The sequence below is a fragment of the Neolamprologus brichardi genome, chromosome 12 (genome assembly GCF_056152115.1).
Source record: "Neolamprologus brichardi isolate AB-2024 chromosome 12, ASM5615211v1, whole genome shotgun sequence".
Lineage (NCBI taxonomy): Eukaryota > Metazoa > Chordata > Actinopteri > Cichliformes > Cichlidae > Neolamprologus > Neolamprologus brichardi.
The window spans coordinates 36,781,753-36,799,529 of record NC_142115.1 but is presented as its reverse complement, the minus strand read 5'-3'; the positions used below and the strand labels follow the sequence as shown (position 1 = coordinate 36,799,529).

The following is a 17,777-nucleotide window of genomic DNA, read 5'->3' as shown; positions in this document are numbered from 1 at the left end:
CGTCATACATCAGAGATATTAAACCCGTCCTGAAGCCTCCATCATCCCTGTGGCTTCAGTTCACACAGCACAGCTCAGCTGTTCTGCTGCTTGTGTTAAATAATAATAATAAAGTTATCCATTGATTTTGCTGATGTCACACACTGGACAGCTCAAGTTAATCCAAAGTGTTTAAATGTTAATTGTGAGCCGTTTGGATTCAGGCAGCTGAGCGGGAACAGTGGGAACGCTGTCCGAGGATTGACGCTGTGGAACGTCATCTCTTAGTTGCTCGTATTTTTTCCCCTTGAACTCCTAAATTAACGACTGCAGATTTGAGATTTCAGTATTTTTCCTCCTGATTAAGAGCTGGCCTGGTATAAAATGATTGATGAAGCCACAAGGAGATCCTTAAAAATAATCCCACATGTTGAAATGTTTCTGCCAAGTCTCTGCACACAAAAAGAAGGGAAGTCAGTGCTGGCAGAATCTAACAGATAATATTGGACGTTTGAGAGGAAAATGGCCTCTGTGCTTTCTTACAAATGCAGATGAGTTGATCTTAGTGACATGCATGCTGGGTCCTCCTTATCTCTCTTTTCTATTTTCACAAACTCTGCAGAAACTGCAGGTAAAGACGCCGCCGTCGGTCTTTGTGCACGCCGTTACCGCAGGCTCACTGCTGCAGCTGTGTGTTGGATATCGCTTCAGAAGACTCCACAGATCTAGTTCATAATTATTGCCTTAAATATCATCTAGCAGGAAAATAAGTGGATATATCAGGATGTAAAGTACTACCGGATACTTTGAGTGAAGTTTGATTACTGCTGGCATTTTACTTCCTGTGTTCAGAGACGGCCTCTGTACTCGGGGAAAACAGCTCGTACGTCAGATGGTTTCAGGAGCTAACCTGTTAGCTCTGCGCTCGTTTTTCCTCCTGATCTCCAACTTCACTTCTTTCTGACTCTTGGCACTCTGAGATCCTTCCAACTCTTCTTTGCTTTGCTAACTTTAAATTGACCCAAACACTTGTTATTTCTGGCCATTTGATAAAGAATATTTTAGCATCTGAAGCCCGACTTCTAATCTAAACTGCTTTAAAATGAATTTTGTTCCAGCTCCGTGGTTTTGCTTTGGGGAGAAGCCAAAATCTTTTTGATGGGAAGTAATGTTTCTGTGTTCAGGAAAATAAAAGTCTTTGGTGATTCTTTCTGCAGTAGTCACTTTATCAATCATGTAGTAGAATATGAACCTCTCTGACAGGAGTGACCCTCCCACAGACACTGATGCTGATGATTGTGATCAGCGTAAATCACAGTAATTAACTTCTCCCTTCGTTAAAGTCATTATTAGTTTCCTTTTTCCAAGTTTGCTGTCTGACAAAATGTTATATGTCACTTCTCCATGTGCTGGGCCCTCAGCTAAAGGTAAAAAGGCCCCACAGTACAAGAGAGACGTCGATGCAATTAGAGGATTTAACGTGAGCAGCACTTGGCAATAGTGGGAAGCAAAAACCTCCAGGAGGCTCAGGTATGGACAGCCATCTGCTGTGACCAGTTGTAGAGTTAAAAAGGAGACAATAGATCAGGGGTGGGCAACTCCAGGCCTCGAGGGCCGGTGTCTGCAGGTTTTAGATGTGTCCCTGATCCAACACAGCTGATTTAAATGTCTTTAAGCTCTCCAGAGGCTGGTGATGAACTAATCATGTGATTCAGGTGTGTTGACCCAGGGTGAGATGTAAAACCTGCAGGACACCGGCCCTCGAGTCCTGGAGCGCACCACCCTGCCATAGAGAGATAAAAACAAAACACACTATGTGAGAGAAATGACAAATGCTGTAGTGAAAAATAAACATGCATGTTTAAAAGAGGAGAGGCGTGAAGAAATGTCCCCCGGCAGTCTGAAGCTGTGTCAGTGTAACTGAGGGATCGTGCAGGGTCACCTGATCCAGGTTTAACTTGATGCTTTATCAACGTTTAAAGTGTCCAAGCTGGGAGCTGCTGCAGAGGAGAGCGGCCTGAAAGCAGAAAGCAACAACTGCCACAATGATGTGGATCTTAAAATATTAATGGTGTCCTTAAACGAGTCCTAAAGTAACATTTACACCCAGTTGGTCTCGTTTTATTAGAAACACTGCAGCAGTCTGACCGCAGCATCCGTCCCACGAGGCTTCCTGCGCGCTGTGATGATTGTTGGTCTGTGATAGAAAGCACCGGCAGTGTTAGCGTGCAGTAGAGTTTGACGGCATACAAACTGCTGTTTTTGTTTTTCCAGCTCTGGAAGGCAACTCAGTGAAGTGTTTGTCCAGCTTCCATCCAGGAAGGAACTCCCAGAATATTACGAACTGATCCGAAAACCTGTGGACTTCAAAAAAATCAAGGTTTGTGATCCAAGATGATCCATTCATTTGTGCAAAGGAGGGATGGGTCCAGGTCCTTTAATAGAAGAGAATACTCTGTAAGATGAGAAACTCCTTAAATGTATTTAAAAGATCAAAGAACTTTCTGTTTGATACTCTATTAGTTTAAATTTAGCTCCAACAGTTTTTGGTATTTTAACAATCAGCTCTTTTCTCTGTTACTCGAATAATCCGGTAAATCCGTCCGTGGAGCTTCGTGTCCTGATGGATTTGAAAAGAAGGGCAGACGGTGAAGCTTGACGTCGGTGTAGTTTAAGGTTGTGCGACCTGTGTGGATGTAGGCGTCAGTGCCGCTGTTTTGTTTGTCTTTCGACAGGAACGTGTGAGGAACCATAAATACAGGAACGTGGGGGACCTGGAGAAGGACGTGATGCTGCTCTGTCAAAACGCACAGACCTTCAACTTGGAGGGATCGCAGGTCAGAAACCCGGCTGTGCTTCATTTTCCTGCTCATCTCCTGGACTTCACTAGAATAGCTTCATATATTTATATATGGTTAGAATGATTGTGTGTAGGCGGGGCCAGCTGTTTGTTCGGTGACGGGCTTTCCCCTGAGAATCCTGGCTCGTCGTCGCTCGCCATTGCTTTGATCGGCTCCTGTTGTGTCGGACTCGAGCTCGTTTGCAAACACATTGTGTTCTAGTTATTAGCACTGAGCTAGCCTAAATGAACTGTACACCCCCCCCCCCCCCCCGCCCCCCCCCCCCCCCCCGCCCCCCACAGATATACGAGGACTCCATCGTTCTTCAGTCTGTTTTCAAGAGCGCCAGACAGAAGATCGCCAAGGACGATGACAGCGATGATGACAGTGAGGAGGAGGAGGACGACGACGACGATGACTCAGAGGCCGAGGGTAAGACGCACTTTGTGGCTACGCACACCAACACACACACACCAGAGACCTTTTGTTGTCTCATTGAAATTCTTCTCAGTGCAAACCCGGCGAACGCTGCTCGGGTTTTATATTCATGCCAGCGGCAGCCGATGCGCTGCTGCTGACAGACGAAGATGATGTTTTAGACATAGGAGTGAGTCATTATTAAGGGAGGACATTTAAAACCACGAACTACAGCTGATGTGCAGTAATGACACCTGAAAGATTGAGAGAAGGATCCACATGAGTATCAACACAAACCCCTGACAGACCTGCATCTAGGGCTGCCACGATTAGTCGACTAGTCACGATTACGTCGACTATCAAAATCGTCGACGACTGATTTAATAGTCGACGCGTCGTTTGAAGCTTTGTAAGATCACAAAAGACGCAGGAATAAGTAGTAGAATTTAAGAGTGTAATAACGGACTGAAACAGAAGATGGCAGCACTGCATGTACAAGGATGCCAGCTGCTGTTAAACCCCGAAGAAGAAGCTGTGTCCCAGAATTCATAGCGCAGCCCAGCTCAGTTTACAACAATGGCGGCAGCTAGTTAGTTTTAATATTACTCTTATTATTCTTTCTGGGTCACAAAATAAACGTTTAACATATTTTCAGGCGAGAATGTAGCTGTGTAAACCTCAAATATCTGCTCAGTTTATCAAGACACCACATATTTTCAAAAGCGCTCCGACGTTTTCGGAGACGTCTGTTAGCCACTAGCTCGATAGCTAGCCGGGGGCTAGGCTCACTAGAGCCGTGAGAACACCGGACTCCCGGCTAATTGTTTTCAAACCCACCGCCGTCTTTCGCTACTCAGGTTAAACATGATATATAAGTCACTTAGATAACTTAAAATGTTATTGTTTGGCTTTTTTTCAGTGTTTTATTTGTTCCAGAGTAAATCGGTTTGGCTGAGATTAAAGTTATAGTTTTTACACAGCTGAATAAACATCAAGCAGACAGCTGATTATCAGAAGTGTGAGATGCTGGAGAATTTACTCCGGTGTCCTGTTATATTTTAGATAGCAAGGAGTTTATTAAACTTCACTGAAACAATCTGCAAATTTCCTTAAAATTTAATAAACTATCATCTTGTCTTTATTTTTAGTTAGCACAGACCTTAAACACTTAAAGCTGTAAGCTAATGATAGTTATATAAGAGCAGATGCTGCTGGTGCAATAAGCTGTACGTTTTACGTCCAATGGATGATGATCTGATTAGTCGACTATCAAAATAATCGTTTGTGGCAGCCCTACCTGCATTAGGAACGGCCTCCAACATAAAAATCTACCACGTCAGCTCAACGTTCAACAAATAGTTTTGTTCCTAATATGTTTGGTTAAACAGGATGTCGTAGTTTTTATTCTCAAACATGCTGAAGGGAAGCGGTGCAAGACTGTGTTCACGTTTCTCCCGTGTTTCAGCCAAGTCAGTGCGGGTAAAGATCAAGCTGAGCAGGGAGGCGCGCGGCCACGACAAAGGCAAGAAGAGGCAGAGCCGAGGGAAGGCCAAGCCGGTGGTCAGCGACGACGACAGCGACGAGGACCAGGATGATAATGTAGGTGGTAAAATAATTGTACTTATGTTGCCGACACAGTTCAGCTCCATCAGCAGCTGTTGGCTGTCATTAAATCTTCTGTAGAATAAAAGGATAAAAACTTGTAGTGTGAGCACATGCTAAGGCTTATGTAGATAATGAAGTTTAGTTCGCTATATTTCCCGGTACTATCCGCCTTCATCCTCCGCTTCACTCAGTAATGTGAAGTTAAAGCTGTGCAGGCACCACGTCCCTCTCCTCTTTCTTGTCTGTTCCTTTGTCTGTTCTATACGGGAATAAAACCACGATGAGGCCACATAAACGCCGTTCTGTGGTTACAAACTGTAGAAGTTTCTCGTGAAGCTCGGTACAGCAGCAGGAATAAGACGCAGCACATACAGGCAGCTTCAGCCACTCAAACAGGGAAAAGTTCAAAGTTTCATTGATCTCGTGGGATGAGATTGTGAAGATTTTAACTTCTTTGTAAATCGTCTGATGCAATCACACTCAAAGTCTCTGAAGACCATCTTTCCAAATTCACAGTTTACTCGCGTCACATAGAGCGAGCTTCCCCTGGCTTCGGCCTCATATACCGACAGTCACAAAGCTCCGTGAAGCACGCTTTAATTCCTCGTCAGCTAGCACCTCTTTTATCTGTGTTGATGTGGCGTTTGCCGCTCATTTAAAAGCCAACTCGCACATCTAACGACCCAAAGGACCATCAGAAGGATGTAAATGAGTCCTAAATATTTCTTAAACATGGCTTACAGAGCATGTTTGTGAAGCAGAGTGTGACAGGTGCATGTAAAAACCACACGTTTATATTCTCCATTTATTGTGCGATGCTGTGAGAACGAGGTGATGTAGGACTTTCAGTTGATACTGTAGGTGAACGTACTGAAAATCTTGAATGAGTTTGAATCCCAGTGACCTTGACTTCAAGGTCAGAGGTCAACTTTTATACCATGGGTGCATCTACTGGGAGGCCGAGGGGTGGCCCTGGCACCTCGCTGCTGCCAGCTAAACCTGATTGACTTACCCTGGTTTAGTTTATTTTATTTTTATTTTATTTTCATCTATTTTTCCATAAAGTCACCAAACTACAGCCAAAATGTTACTGATGCTGGAACTAAGCGAGCAGTGTTTTCCTGGGCTCACACCACACGGCAGTCGTCACTGAGTCAGGCGCTTTTCATCTAACAAGTTGATTCTTCCTTCACAACAATTATTTGACATTTTTATTTTTTAATCATGGACATCGTTAGGCTGTGTGGTCTCAACCCGACATAAAGGGAGTTCACGGGTCGCTCTGTAGGATCCGAGGAACGTTTCCGTCAGCAGCCAGTTGAAACGCAGTATAAGGGACTCTGCATCATTCATTATGTGTGGCTCCACGTTCACTTACAGTCAGTAAGAGTTGGCTGAGGAAGGCTGATTTTATGTGAACAGCTTCAGAGAACAGACGTCACAGCTGCTAAAAATGCAGCTGTGACATCAAATGAAAGCAGCAGTGCAGGCGGTTCCACGCACGGCTAATTTAATTTAGGATTTGTAAAAATCATTTTTATTACAAGCATCATAAAAGCCTTTAAATCTGTCTCACTGGATCTGCACGACTGTTTTCAATCCAGCTTAAGAGCAACAACGTTGGGTTTTAACGTGATTACATGTCAGCGTTTGCACCACCTTCACATGCCTCAGTGCAGTGCTTCTCCATCATCTTCTGTTACGCCCCCCTGAGGAAGAAGAAAACACGCCCCGCCCACTCTCCCCGTCACTATAAATAGTATCATTTGTCTATAAAATTGTTATTACATTTCTGCATAACATTGTATCCTTATTTACGGAGCCCCGCAGGGGACATGGGAGAAAAAAAAAAATTAAGACGGACTTTTGCGAGATCTCGCAAAAGTTTTAGCTGCATTCTTCGGAGGCCGCCAGCTCGAAGCCGACCGGGAGGTCGAGGCACGATGTGCCGGGAAAGCGGTGTTCCTCCCGGCTGTAGTAGGTCTCGACCTCCCGTTAGCTTCGAGCTAGTGGGTGTCAGATCTCCGAAAACGTCGGAGCACTTTTGCAAATATGTGATGTCTTGTAAACCGAGCAGGTATCTGACGTTTACACAACTACATTCACACCTCAAAATATCTTAAAAGTGTATTTTGTGACCCAGAAAGAGTAATATTACAACTAAGTAGCTGTCGCCATTGTTGGAATTCAACTTTTGGGAGATCTCGCAAAAGTTTTGCGAGATCTCGCAAAAGTTTTGCGAGATCTCGCAAAAGTCTGTCGTAATTTTTTTTCTCCCATGTCCCCTGCGAGGCTCCGTACTTATTAACATTAAAGAAAGCAAAAAAGAAAGAAATGTAGATCAACTTAAAACAAAGACTAACGATGTTGTTTAGTCTGTAACAGAAAGGATTTAAGTACATGTAGTAGTACTGCAACTCTCTAAACTACTACAAAGTGCATCGATTTGCCTGAAATATAAAAAAAATCCTTCTTCAAACTATAAACATTTTTTGAACCATTTGATTCTGAAAATAAAATTAAACAAAATCAATAAATTTAAATTGATCTGCAACATTAACTGCTCAAGTAAAGTACAGATCCTGAGAACGCTGCCACCTACTGTAGCGGATGTGCAACTACACTGTATGAAGTCCGTGTTCCCCAGGCGGGGGCACTATTTGAGAAGGACCATCTTAGTGTGTTTTCCAGCGTAAGTGAGCAGCTTACCTTTGTCCAGGTGTTGCATCAGTGTTTGTATTTATGATGCTGAGTGTTTGAGTGTCTTATGTTGGCTGAGCTCGGAGCCTTCACGTTAATCCGTGAATATGAACGCAGCGATTTCATCAGCTGTCTGCGGCCGTGGTGGGAGCACGCTCCGCCCTGACGGAGTCTGTTCAAAGGACAGCCTCCTTCACTGCTCTCCTCGTTAGCCTCAGAACAGGGAAAGATGTGAAGACCATCCCACCTCTTTTTTCCTCCGGAGAGCTTTCTTATTTCAGCGTCGTTGTTGTGCGACAGGCCGCTCTGCCTCTCGTTGCTGCTTCGCTGCATCCTCTGCCGCTTAATCTTCCTGGTTCTTAACACTCTTCTTCTCTTTGTCTCTGCAGGATCAATCAGACAAGAGCAAAAGTGATGACGAGTGACGAAGGAGAAGCAAGGGCGCGAGGATATTGTTTACAGCACTTAGAAACAAAGGACAATATCTTCCATTGCTGTTGTTCAGGTTCATGTTCCTTAAACGTTGCTCCGTGTGTCTTCTGTGTGTGTCTGTAGGGCGTGTGCTCATCTCCTCTCCCACCAGCTTAGAAATGTATTACTTACAATCGATAACATACAGCAATACCAATCAGCTTATATTTCTCTTTTTAAGACAATTTTGTAGTATATTTTTTAACTACGTGCTTTAACAAAACACAAAATGTACAAAAAAGAAAAACACACATTGGTCATCCTATTTGCGCTTTTGCTTTGTTTGTAATCGCTTGCTTGCACTTTAAAAAAAAACTCTCAGTATCCTGATTTTTAAAAAGTCAAGTAAAACAAAAATATGTATCACCAGTGAAATCAAAGCTAATCTGGAGAAATGGCAGTTTCTTAAGTTTTATTGTTTTTAATGTGTGCCGTGCCAAATGTAAACAAACTGACCGTTAGCTTAACCCCTCCCACGCGCAGCGTCTGTCCAATCACAGCTAGGCTTTTTAAAGAAATAAATATGAAAGTAAGTAAAAGATTTAATAGTTATCTGCCTCAGTGTGTAGATTAAACTGTCAGTGTGTGGGCTCCATAAAGAAGCTAACACGTGCTAACTGGCCCAGGCTGAGGTGGGGTGAGTGGACATTAGCTGAACCATTAGCTGGACAGCGTTTGGAACAGTCTGTGTCGCGTGTTGAACGTCATGTGGACAAGTCCACAGTCCAGTCCAAGTCCTCAAACTGTTGAAAGCTGGGCTCACGTCTGTGTTAGCATGTAGACCAGTCTGTGTGTCACAGACGAGTCCACAGTTACGACACTTTCTCTCAGAGCTGTAAAGAATGCAGAGGAGAAACCCAACGTTCACTCCTGCTGTTCATCGTAGAACAATCCAGTTAAATCTCACGGTTCAGTCTAGGAACGGGCAGAAGTGTCAGGCGGGGTCCTCGTGGTTCAATGAAGGCTTTCTCTGTTTGTCGTGGACCAACGTGGGTTAGGGTTCTTTCACCTGCCCCAGGGAGGAGGAGAACTCCCGCAGGACTCACATTGAGGCGAACTTTTCTTGACGAGGGGCAAAATGAGAGATGTTGACTTCATTGTGGTGCAGACAGCCACAGGTAGAGGCGACGAGTGGGTGAACGTTGAGGTACTTCTGAGTTTCCCAGCTGCTCTGAAACTCTGGCCACTAGCTGAACTTTAATCCAGCGTCTCCCTCGGGCTGCACATCAGTCTGTGGAGATGCACTTTTGTCTCTTATCTGGGACTTCCTCGAACTCAATTATCTCTGCAGCCTCTTTATCTATCCTATCCTCACGTGCACATCCTCGCTGTTATTACCATCAGCTCAGTCTCAGTCCTGCAGCAGCGGCGGGCTCGCTGAGTAGCCCAGCTTACTGCTGCAACATCAAACATTCACACACACCTGATTACTTATATATTTACCTACAGTAACAGGACATTATATAGATCACAGACAGGGCATTTTAGTCATCACAAAACAAATGTAGATATTAATCAGCCTCTGAGCCTGAGCCACACAGACCCTCACGATCAAACCTCTGTGTTCTGTCATCACGTTACGGTTCACACAGACCTGCTCTCTGCTCCATCAGCCCCACCTTAAAGCTTCCTCCTGCTCTCTCCCCAAGCAGCATGTTGGCCGCTGTCCTCCACCTCTTGCTACATCTCGCTCTTCGTTAGCTACAGCTGCCTCCTTTCTTTCACCTCCCACAGAAACTGGAAATATGAAAACAGAGACTGTAAACTGGGCCAATTATTGGTGTTTTTCCTTTGGTCTGTAGGTACTCTGTTGTGCTGTGACCGCTGGTCCAGCATGTCTTTGAACCTCCTCAGGCTTTTTGAGTCTTTGGACCTAACATAATTGTTTTCATTGGTTTGAACAGTCGATAAATGCTGAGCAGCTGCTGATAGATGTGTTTGTAGCTGTGTGGAGTGAGGGATTCCCCGAACAGTCTCGTGTCACCTTACTGTTTGACCCGTCATCAGTTTACAGCAGTGATTCACTGTTAGGTTCCCAGGGCTGCAGGGCAGAACACGCTAAACTGCATGCTGCAAACAAGCAGCGTGTCCGTACTTAAAGAAGAAAGTACTTTTAGAAGAACATGATTTGGTTGCATCGGGCTCTGTAAGGGAAAGCCAACACATAACCACTAAACAGCAACTTACAGAGCAGTTTTGCTGTTAGCCCACCAGTTATAGCCACACTGAGTGACTGTGACTGTTAGACTGTTTGGACATTAGAAGACTAACTGCTTCCTCTGATTCTCCCTGGAGACCTGATGACATGTTATCAGTTTGCAGAGATACAAATGGCGTTCTTACCTTCTGAATGGCTCAGCTGTGTCCCTGCATCACCTTCAACTGTTCACACGTTTAGTTAAAGATCAGCAGTTGCAGATTTTCACAGCTCACTGAGCTCAGCACCTTGTTCACGAGTAGAGCTGCCTGCACGTTGAGATACAGACTCTCTGCATCAGCTTTTGGTTTAAAAAGGGAACATTTGTTTCTTTCAAGGTATTTAAGATCATCCTGTAGACATTTCTAAATACCTGAGATGTTATAATACTGTGATGTCACCGAGGCCTCGTGTCCCTGTTGTAACTTAAATATCCAAACAAAATAAAAAGGCTCTTTAAATACTCGCTAAGAACTTTTTGGATTAGCTGGCGGGAGCAGAGCTGTACTCGTGTGTCTATGCGTTCACCTTATGTCGAAGCTTTACAGTCGCAGTAACTGTAACAGGAGGGCGGGGCTTAGCAGACGGTCAGTAACGCGACTACACGATTGTGAAAGCACAGGCGGATAAAAACGTGCGTCTGTAGCCGACAGACGAACTTGACACAGCCAGAAATGTCCGACGCTTTTTTAACCGCTTCTAGTAAGAAAAATATAATCGCTCACGTGTTCACGTGTTCTTCCTCTAATGTTTTTAACATTCTCTGTATCACAGCGTTGTCGCATTAATTTTCTCGTTTCGTTGGAGTTATTTTCTACGTAGAAAGCTCGCAGAGTCTCGTTTCAGACAGCGGGTTCACGGGGAAACATCTCGCTTCGGGGAATGAAACCAGATTCTGTCGTAGCGCTAAATGTAGCGTCTGAATACATGTTACAGTCGTTTTGCAAAAAAATAGAAAACGAAATCATAAAAATCTGAAAAATAAGTGTAACAAACCGAGTGTGACGGGTTGCGACGGCCTGAATTACTACAAAGAAAACAGTATTATGAGATTAACGTGTCGGTTTGTTTCAGGTGTTCCTTGTGAATTAGTTCTAAACCCTCATTTTATTGTTTGTGTGTTATTTGTAGCATGCACTCTTGACAGTATACCGTGCACATGCAGATATATCATTTTTGTGTAATATGTGCTTGCCGACTCTCCGTAAGTGTGACTTAATCTTTGCTTTCTTTGCACAGTGTCTTTGTGGTTGTATCTCATAGCCCAGGGCAAATAAACATCACTGATTTCCAACACAAAGATGGCGTCTCTGGTTTTATTTTGCCTTCTGCTGTTTGTTGTGTTTGTGTTGCCAATGTTGCCGCTCACCTTTGTTCTGACACTTTATTTCAAAAACTCGTTAAACTCCTGAAGTTCATCTGTTTTCGGTTATAAAACTCAGTCTTTAATTAGGGAGAACTGCAAAAGTCATGAAATATGAAAGATCTGAATGTGCTGTTCTTCTTCACTAACGTTAACGAGCAGCGTAACCTCAGTGGTTTCAACTGACGCAGATCATCTTATTTTATAAACACTGTTCAACTCCCACGTAGGGATGGGTACCGGTTCTGACATAAACGGTAGTAACCAGACCGAAAAGCAGCGCACATTTCAGTGCTTTTTTTTTCCTGAGCTGTGATACACTTTAGATTCTAGCCAATCATTTTACGTTTCCGAGGATAGTAGGCGGGTCCAGGTACGTACGTTCTTTTAGAGCAGAGCTACAGATTAAAACGTCCAAGGCGAAGCGGTCAAAGTCTGGCTGTACTTCACAGCAAAAGATGCAAACTCAGCAGCCTGCAACAAGTGCTTTAAGCTGATACTGCGATACTGTCAAAGGAGGTAACACCTCAAATCCGATGAAACACCTGGCGACGCATAGCGTTTTTTTAAAAGCCGAGAAATGCGCCGTATTTGATAGCTTGCTGCGAGACCTCACACCGAGCACATCTACTGCGGGTGTGGTGCCTGTTATCGACAGGAACAAAAAGCCAGAGGTGGTGACACTGCCTTAAATCACCTCTGGCCTCAATCTTTTCATGCATTCAAGGGAGAACCAGTGCAAGCCTCACACGCTGAACTCCCACTGATAGTCAACATATCCTGGTGCAAGAAGACCCCTCCAGAAGTCCCGTCTCCACGAGGAGTCCTGGAGGGACAATGTTTCACAGGCGGTTTGAATATTGTGGCTGACGTGTGTAGAAATGTAGCGTGTGCCGGCTTCATTTCTCAGATTTAACATTTGTGAGAGCTCATCTGTAAGACTGACAACAATATGAGTAATTCATGTCAAAAACACAATAATGTATTCAAGTTTCTTTACTGATGTGGAACCATCGTCTTTGAAGCATGAAGGCATCCACTTTGTTATGGATGATAAACGGGAACAAAATGCTTTGCAGCGAGCGGATAGGGATGTGACTTACGGCTCATTAAAAAGCCATTAGCACAAAAGAGCATCAAAGCCATGGCCAGTGGCTCCACAGCCTCCGGCCCATGACACGGCGTTCAGCCCTGAAGGCGAAGCTCAAAGGAAAGGTCATATTAGGCTTTAAAAATGAGGGCCTATTAAGTAAGGAACCAGCCACAAATGACTGCAAAACACACTTCTATGGCAGAAAGTCACATAATTAGCACCTCTGCCTATGTGACAAAGACAGACATCTTTTCCAAGGCTTGGGTGTTCATTGACAGAGTGAGAAAACATCACTGAAGAAGAATTGCCGTTCAATATTATGAAAGCAAGGCCCACATAACACCTGACAGGCCTTTATTTTGCATGTGCTGAGATGGTTTTTGCGTAATGCTTTCTGCTACACGATGCTTGGTTGAATTAAATATGTGCTCTGGGCAAGCAAAGCCCACAAGAGCCTTGAGCCATAGATAAAACAAATCGCACTTGAAAAGACAGGAATCACACTGCCAGCAGACAGTCGGAGGTTCGAGTTTTCAGCTTTTCAATCTTTTCAGAGAGCTTTAGTGTCAAGAGGATGGGTACCGGTATCCGCTGCCATTATGGCACCGGTTCTGACATAAACGGTAGTAACCAGGCCGAAAGGCAGAGCACATTTCGGTGCTTTTTTTTCCTGAGATGTGATACACTTCAGATTCTAGCCAATCATTTTACCTTTCCAAGGATAGTAGGCGGGTCCAGGTACGTACGTTCTTTTAGAGCAGAGCTACAGATTAAAAATGCCCAAGGCAAAGCGGTCAAAAGTCTGGCTGTACTTCACAGCAAAAGATGCAAACTCAGCAGCCTGCAACAAGTGCTTTAAGCTGATACTGTGATACTGTCAAAGGAGGTAACACCTCGAATATGATGAAACACCCGGCGACACATAGCAAGAAATGCGCCGTATCTACTGCGGGTGTGGTGCCTGTTATCGGACCCGGAGTTAGCAACATCCCCCAAAAACCCGAAGAGGAGAGTCCTGGCCCCTAGCCCTGCCAGTGTAGCATGATGAGGATGATGATGCAGCAGCAGCCGTTCTTCTCTGCGTGAGTAGCTTCATGTTGTTCGTGTGTAATTTACGTTGAGTAGGCTAACCACGTTATTACATTAATGCATGTAAGGTGAACTAGCAAACATCATCATAGCTACATGCAGCTGTCTTCTTGTTTGATGGCAGATACTCCCTTCACCCTGGCCAAAAAGGCTAAAATGACCAAAGAAAAAGTGGAAAACAGTTAAACATGAGAGGTTTTTGGATAAAGTTTGTGTTTTTTCCATTGTTTAAGCTGCTTCCAGCCAAGAGTGATACCATATATGCCCCATAGCTGCAGAAAAGGCTAACATTGTTATCTTTTTACAAAAAAACAGCTGAACATGAGAGGTTTTTGGACCAATTTTGTGTTCTCCATTCTTTAAGCACCGGTTCGAGCACCGTTTAAGCACCGGCACCGTTTCAAAAGTACTGGTTTGGTACTGGTATTGGATAAAACCTAAACGATACCCATCCCTATTCCCACGTGATTAGGAATGTTTCAGAAGATTTTTATTTCAAAGCTTTAATGCTGACAGGACGTACTCTGCACAAATAAAAGAAAAACCTCAAAATGTTTGCTTGTTTTTCAAAATTGCTTCAGTTTCTGTCACTTTGAGCTCCCAGCCTGATGGAAGGCAGGGCCCAGCAGCTGCCCCACGTCCGTTTAGCCTGAGAGGTCAAAGGCATCAGCAGTAAGTACTTTAAAATACAACAGGAGTGTTTTTGGGGAGACAGCTGTGGCTGTGAGGGCTGAGCAGTGAACTGTATCTACAGTATTACGTGAACGTCTCAGTGCTCCTCCCTTTTTTTCTTTTTCTTTTTTGAACTTTTGCTGCATTTTGTTATTTGTTGGTGTTTTCATAGGTTAGAATGCGTTTGACCTCTCAGGGCCACCGTAACTAGACCGTACACAGATATGGAAACCTCATGTAGGAAAAATGAGGTTCATGCCATCACAAAATTTGGATATGTTAGCAAAAACCCGCCCGCTCTAAAAAGTATTTATTAAAATCTGACCTTACTAAGCCACACCCCCTTTGGTGATGTCACATTATTGTAGGCCGCCTGGTTGGAGGATTGCTTTGACAGCCTGGTGAAAGTTTGCAGACAGATTACCACCATGTTACCTGTCTGAGTGCGCCTGCACTGATGAGAGCAACTCACCTGTGATGGACTTGGTTCATTCCTATATGGTTATATGCATGTTTACAGTTAATCTCTGATTTATCACCATAGGCAACTTTGTCACTGTTTGCTTCTGTCTGCATGTAGACGGCTGACTTGTTGCTAACTTTACTCCATCAGTAGCTTTGAGGTCAGAAACTGACTGTAGTGGTTGCAGGTGGTCCCGTCACTTCAAAGCAACGAGAGTTTTGTGAAATCTTTGCAGAAAGTTGCAATAAGTTTGGTCGTGCCACGTCTGTCACAGTATTTTATATTCCTCGTACACATGTTAAGCTTATAAAAGCTGCTAATCCTGTCAGTTTGGTTGTACCAGGCTACAGATAAAAGCTGGCTGCACTCTTTTACACTCGTATACATTAGGAGACTTTTCCAGTCACAATATTAAATCTGCCTTGAAGGTGAAAATAGGAAAAAGTGCTGAACTCTGATTAAAATCATACTGAAGTGAACAAAACCAAAAACAGCCCCGTCTTGTATTGAGGATCTCCCTCGATCGGAGCCCCTGCAGCTGTCCGCTCTTCCCGGAGCTTCGTGCTGCATTTGATGGCAGCGCTGCTGTGCAGCTCAGACACTGGAGGGCAGACGATGAGCCGCCGCGCTACGCAGCTGGCTGGACGGCACATCAAAACAGCCCTGCTTTTTGTATCCCTGCCATTTTAAACAGAGCTTCACTAAGCCAATTCCCCCTGAAGAATGACCATCCATCGCCCTTTTTATCTGCCTCTTTGAAGTGCGGAGCTGTTGGGATAGTCTTGAGCCCAGGAAGAGAGGGGCAATTTGGATGTTAATCCTCGTCTGAGCACCAGAGATGTCAGCTGGAAAAAGTCAGGTGCTGGTGTAATTCCTGCTATTCCTCTGTAGCTTTTGTCTGAGGCTCCACCATCATCACATTCTCCAAGCAGCACACGCAGGTCCCTCCAAACCGAATCGAGGAATTTTCCTTCCTAATGACTCGTCCACAGCGATCTGAAAAGGCCAGGTGCTCTCTATTATCAGAGTCCAGCATTGCAGCACGTTTGCATTCAGGGCGGGAAACCGGAGCGTCCATTCTAGCGCTTGCACAACTTAAAAGGACGAGCGGGAAAGGGCTTTGTCTCCCTCCGGATTCCGAGGTTCACTATCAGTTTAACGCATGATCGAGGAAAAGGCTCGTTTTCCTTTGCAGTGCTGAAACCTTTTAATCTCAAAGGCTGTATCTCAGATGGGAGGACAACTCGGGCGGCATGCAAAGGTTAGAGGTACACACGGAAATCTTGGAGGCCAGGTCACGTTAGCGCTTTCACCGCCGACCGGTTTTTCTATTGATTTATCTGGAAATATCTATATCTGAAAGTGCATTTTCATTTTTTTAGTAGATGAAATATTAGCGTAAAAGCTGGTGGCCGGCAGCAGATCCTCAGTTATTATACATCTGCTCACATTTAATCGTCTCGATTATGTGTGTGTCCGTGTCTTTTTGCCGTTGTCAGCTGGTAACGAGCTTCGCTGTCAATCCCGAGACATCATCAGGAGTTCATAACTTCAGCAGGACCTCAGGGTCAACATGGCGTCTCTCTCAAATGTCTGCGTCAGACAGGGAAGCTTCTGATTTGAGCTTAAGAGCTTCACTTTAGCGAAGTGAAGTCGTGAAGATGAGCTGGAAACAGGAAGGAGTTTTATGAAAGGCAGGATCAGAGCGACCAAGCACACCTTTAATCACTAAACACGGCAGCATTTCACTGCAGATGATGGAGAGATTATATCTCTCGGCTGGCCTGGGAACGCCTTGGTGTTCCCCCGGATAAGCTGGAGGAGGTGGCTGGGGAGAGGGAGGTCTGGGCCTCTCTGCTTAGGCTGCTGCCCCGTGACCCGGCCTTGGATAAAGCAGATGAAGATGGATGGATGATGGAGAAATGGAGGATGTATGGAAGATTTATAGAGCTTCTTTCAAAACTATCTGAAAACTCGAGGATTGTGGTCACGTCAAAACTTCTGAAGCCTGCCTTTGTAAACCCGACGAAGCCTTTTGAGTCCAGCAAAGAGTCCTAGTCCTCATTTAGAAGTTTCAGCCTGTTCGTTCTTGTATATTTCCAGCTCTGCTGATATACTGTTAACCACAAATGAATCCACTGGAGGAAAAATTGCCAGAGGAACAAGTGAAGAGATGAAGTTTCAGTCTCCAGCTGCCAAAAAGTGTGACAGCTGCACCGAAGCTTTGATGAACTTCTCAGCCCACAGAAATCTTCACAAAATGAACTTTAGCTGAATATTTATTGGATCAAAGGAGATCCTTTTATTTTCAGATCACAATCCTCGGCTCTCAGATCTGGAGTCGAGCCTTCGTTACTTTCTGACAGACTGCAGATGAACTCCTCATTACGTCAAAGTTTAAATGAACTCCATCTGGTTGTCAGTTTGACTCTGACTGGAAATTCTTTCTCTCTCCTGGACTGAGATCACCGTCTCATCATCGGATCGACTGACCCGACAGGCTCTGCGTGTCTCAGATTTGATGAGCGACTGATGACATTTGTGAAGCTGGAGGGTTCATGAAGGTGTGCGGAGCAGCACATTTTAGAGATTTATTTCTAAACACTGGCTTCATGTTAGAAACCAGACTGAATCACGCGGCTCCTTCCAGTGTGGAGGAAGAGCAGCTCTACTCCGAGTCACTCCCGAACCTCCGAGGGAGAATCCAGACACCCCGGTGAGGACGCCTGTGCCAGCAGCTCGTGGCCACAGGTGACGGGAAGAAGATCGATCAATAAATCGAAGGCTTTGCTTTCTCGCGCAACAGAAAAAGCTCCGAAAGTTGTCGATGTCAGACAGGAAGTGTGACTGACAAAGCTAAAGTGTTGGGTTCATGGCAGAGCTGTAAC

The 17,777-nt window shown here is 44.6% G+C and overlaps 1 protein-coding gene across 1 annotated transcript in view; it reads left to right on the top strand.

The window, feature by feature from the left end:
* Window positions 1-8,082, top strand: part of smarca2 (SWI/SNF related BAF chromatin remodeling complex subunit ATPase 2) — a 58,479-nt gene extending 50,397 nt beyond the window's left edge. Inside the window, exons 30-34 of the mRNA XM_087849511.1 lie at window positions 2,254-2,359; window positions 2,715-2,816; window positions 3,122-3,251; window positions 4,702-4,835; window positions 7,931-8,082. Of these exons, the coding sequence (XP_087705637.1) occupies window positions 2,254-2,359; window positions 2,715-2,816; window positions 3,122-3,251; window positions 4,702-4,835; window positions 7,931-7,966 (508 nt within the window). The 3' untranslated portion in view covers window positions 7,967-8,082. The remainder of the gene's footprint in view (window positions 1-2,253; window positions 2,360-2,714; window positions 2,817-3,121; window positions 3,252-4,701; window positions 4,836-7,930) is intronic.
* The last annotated feature ends 9,695 nt before the right edge of the window (window positions 8,083-17,777 follow it).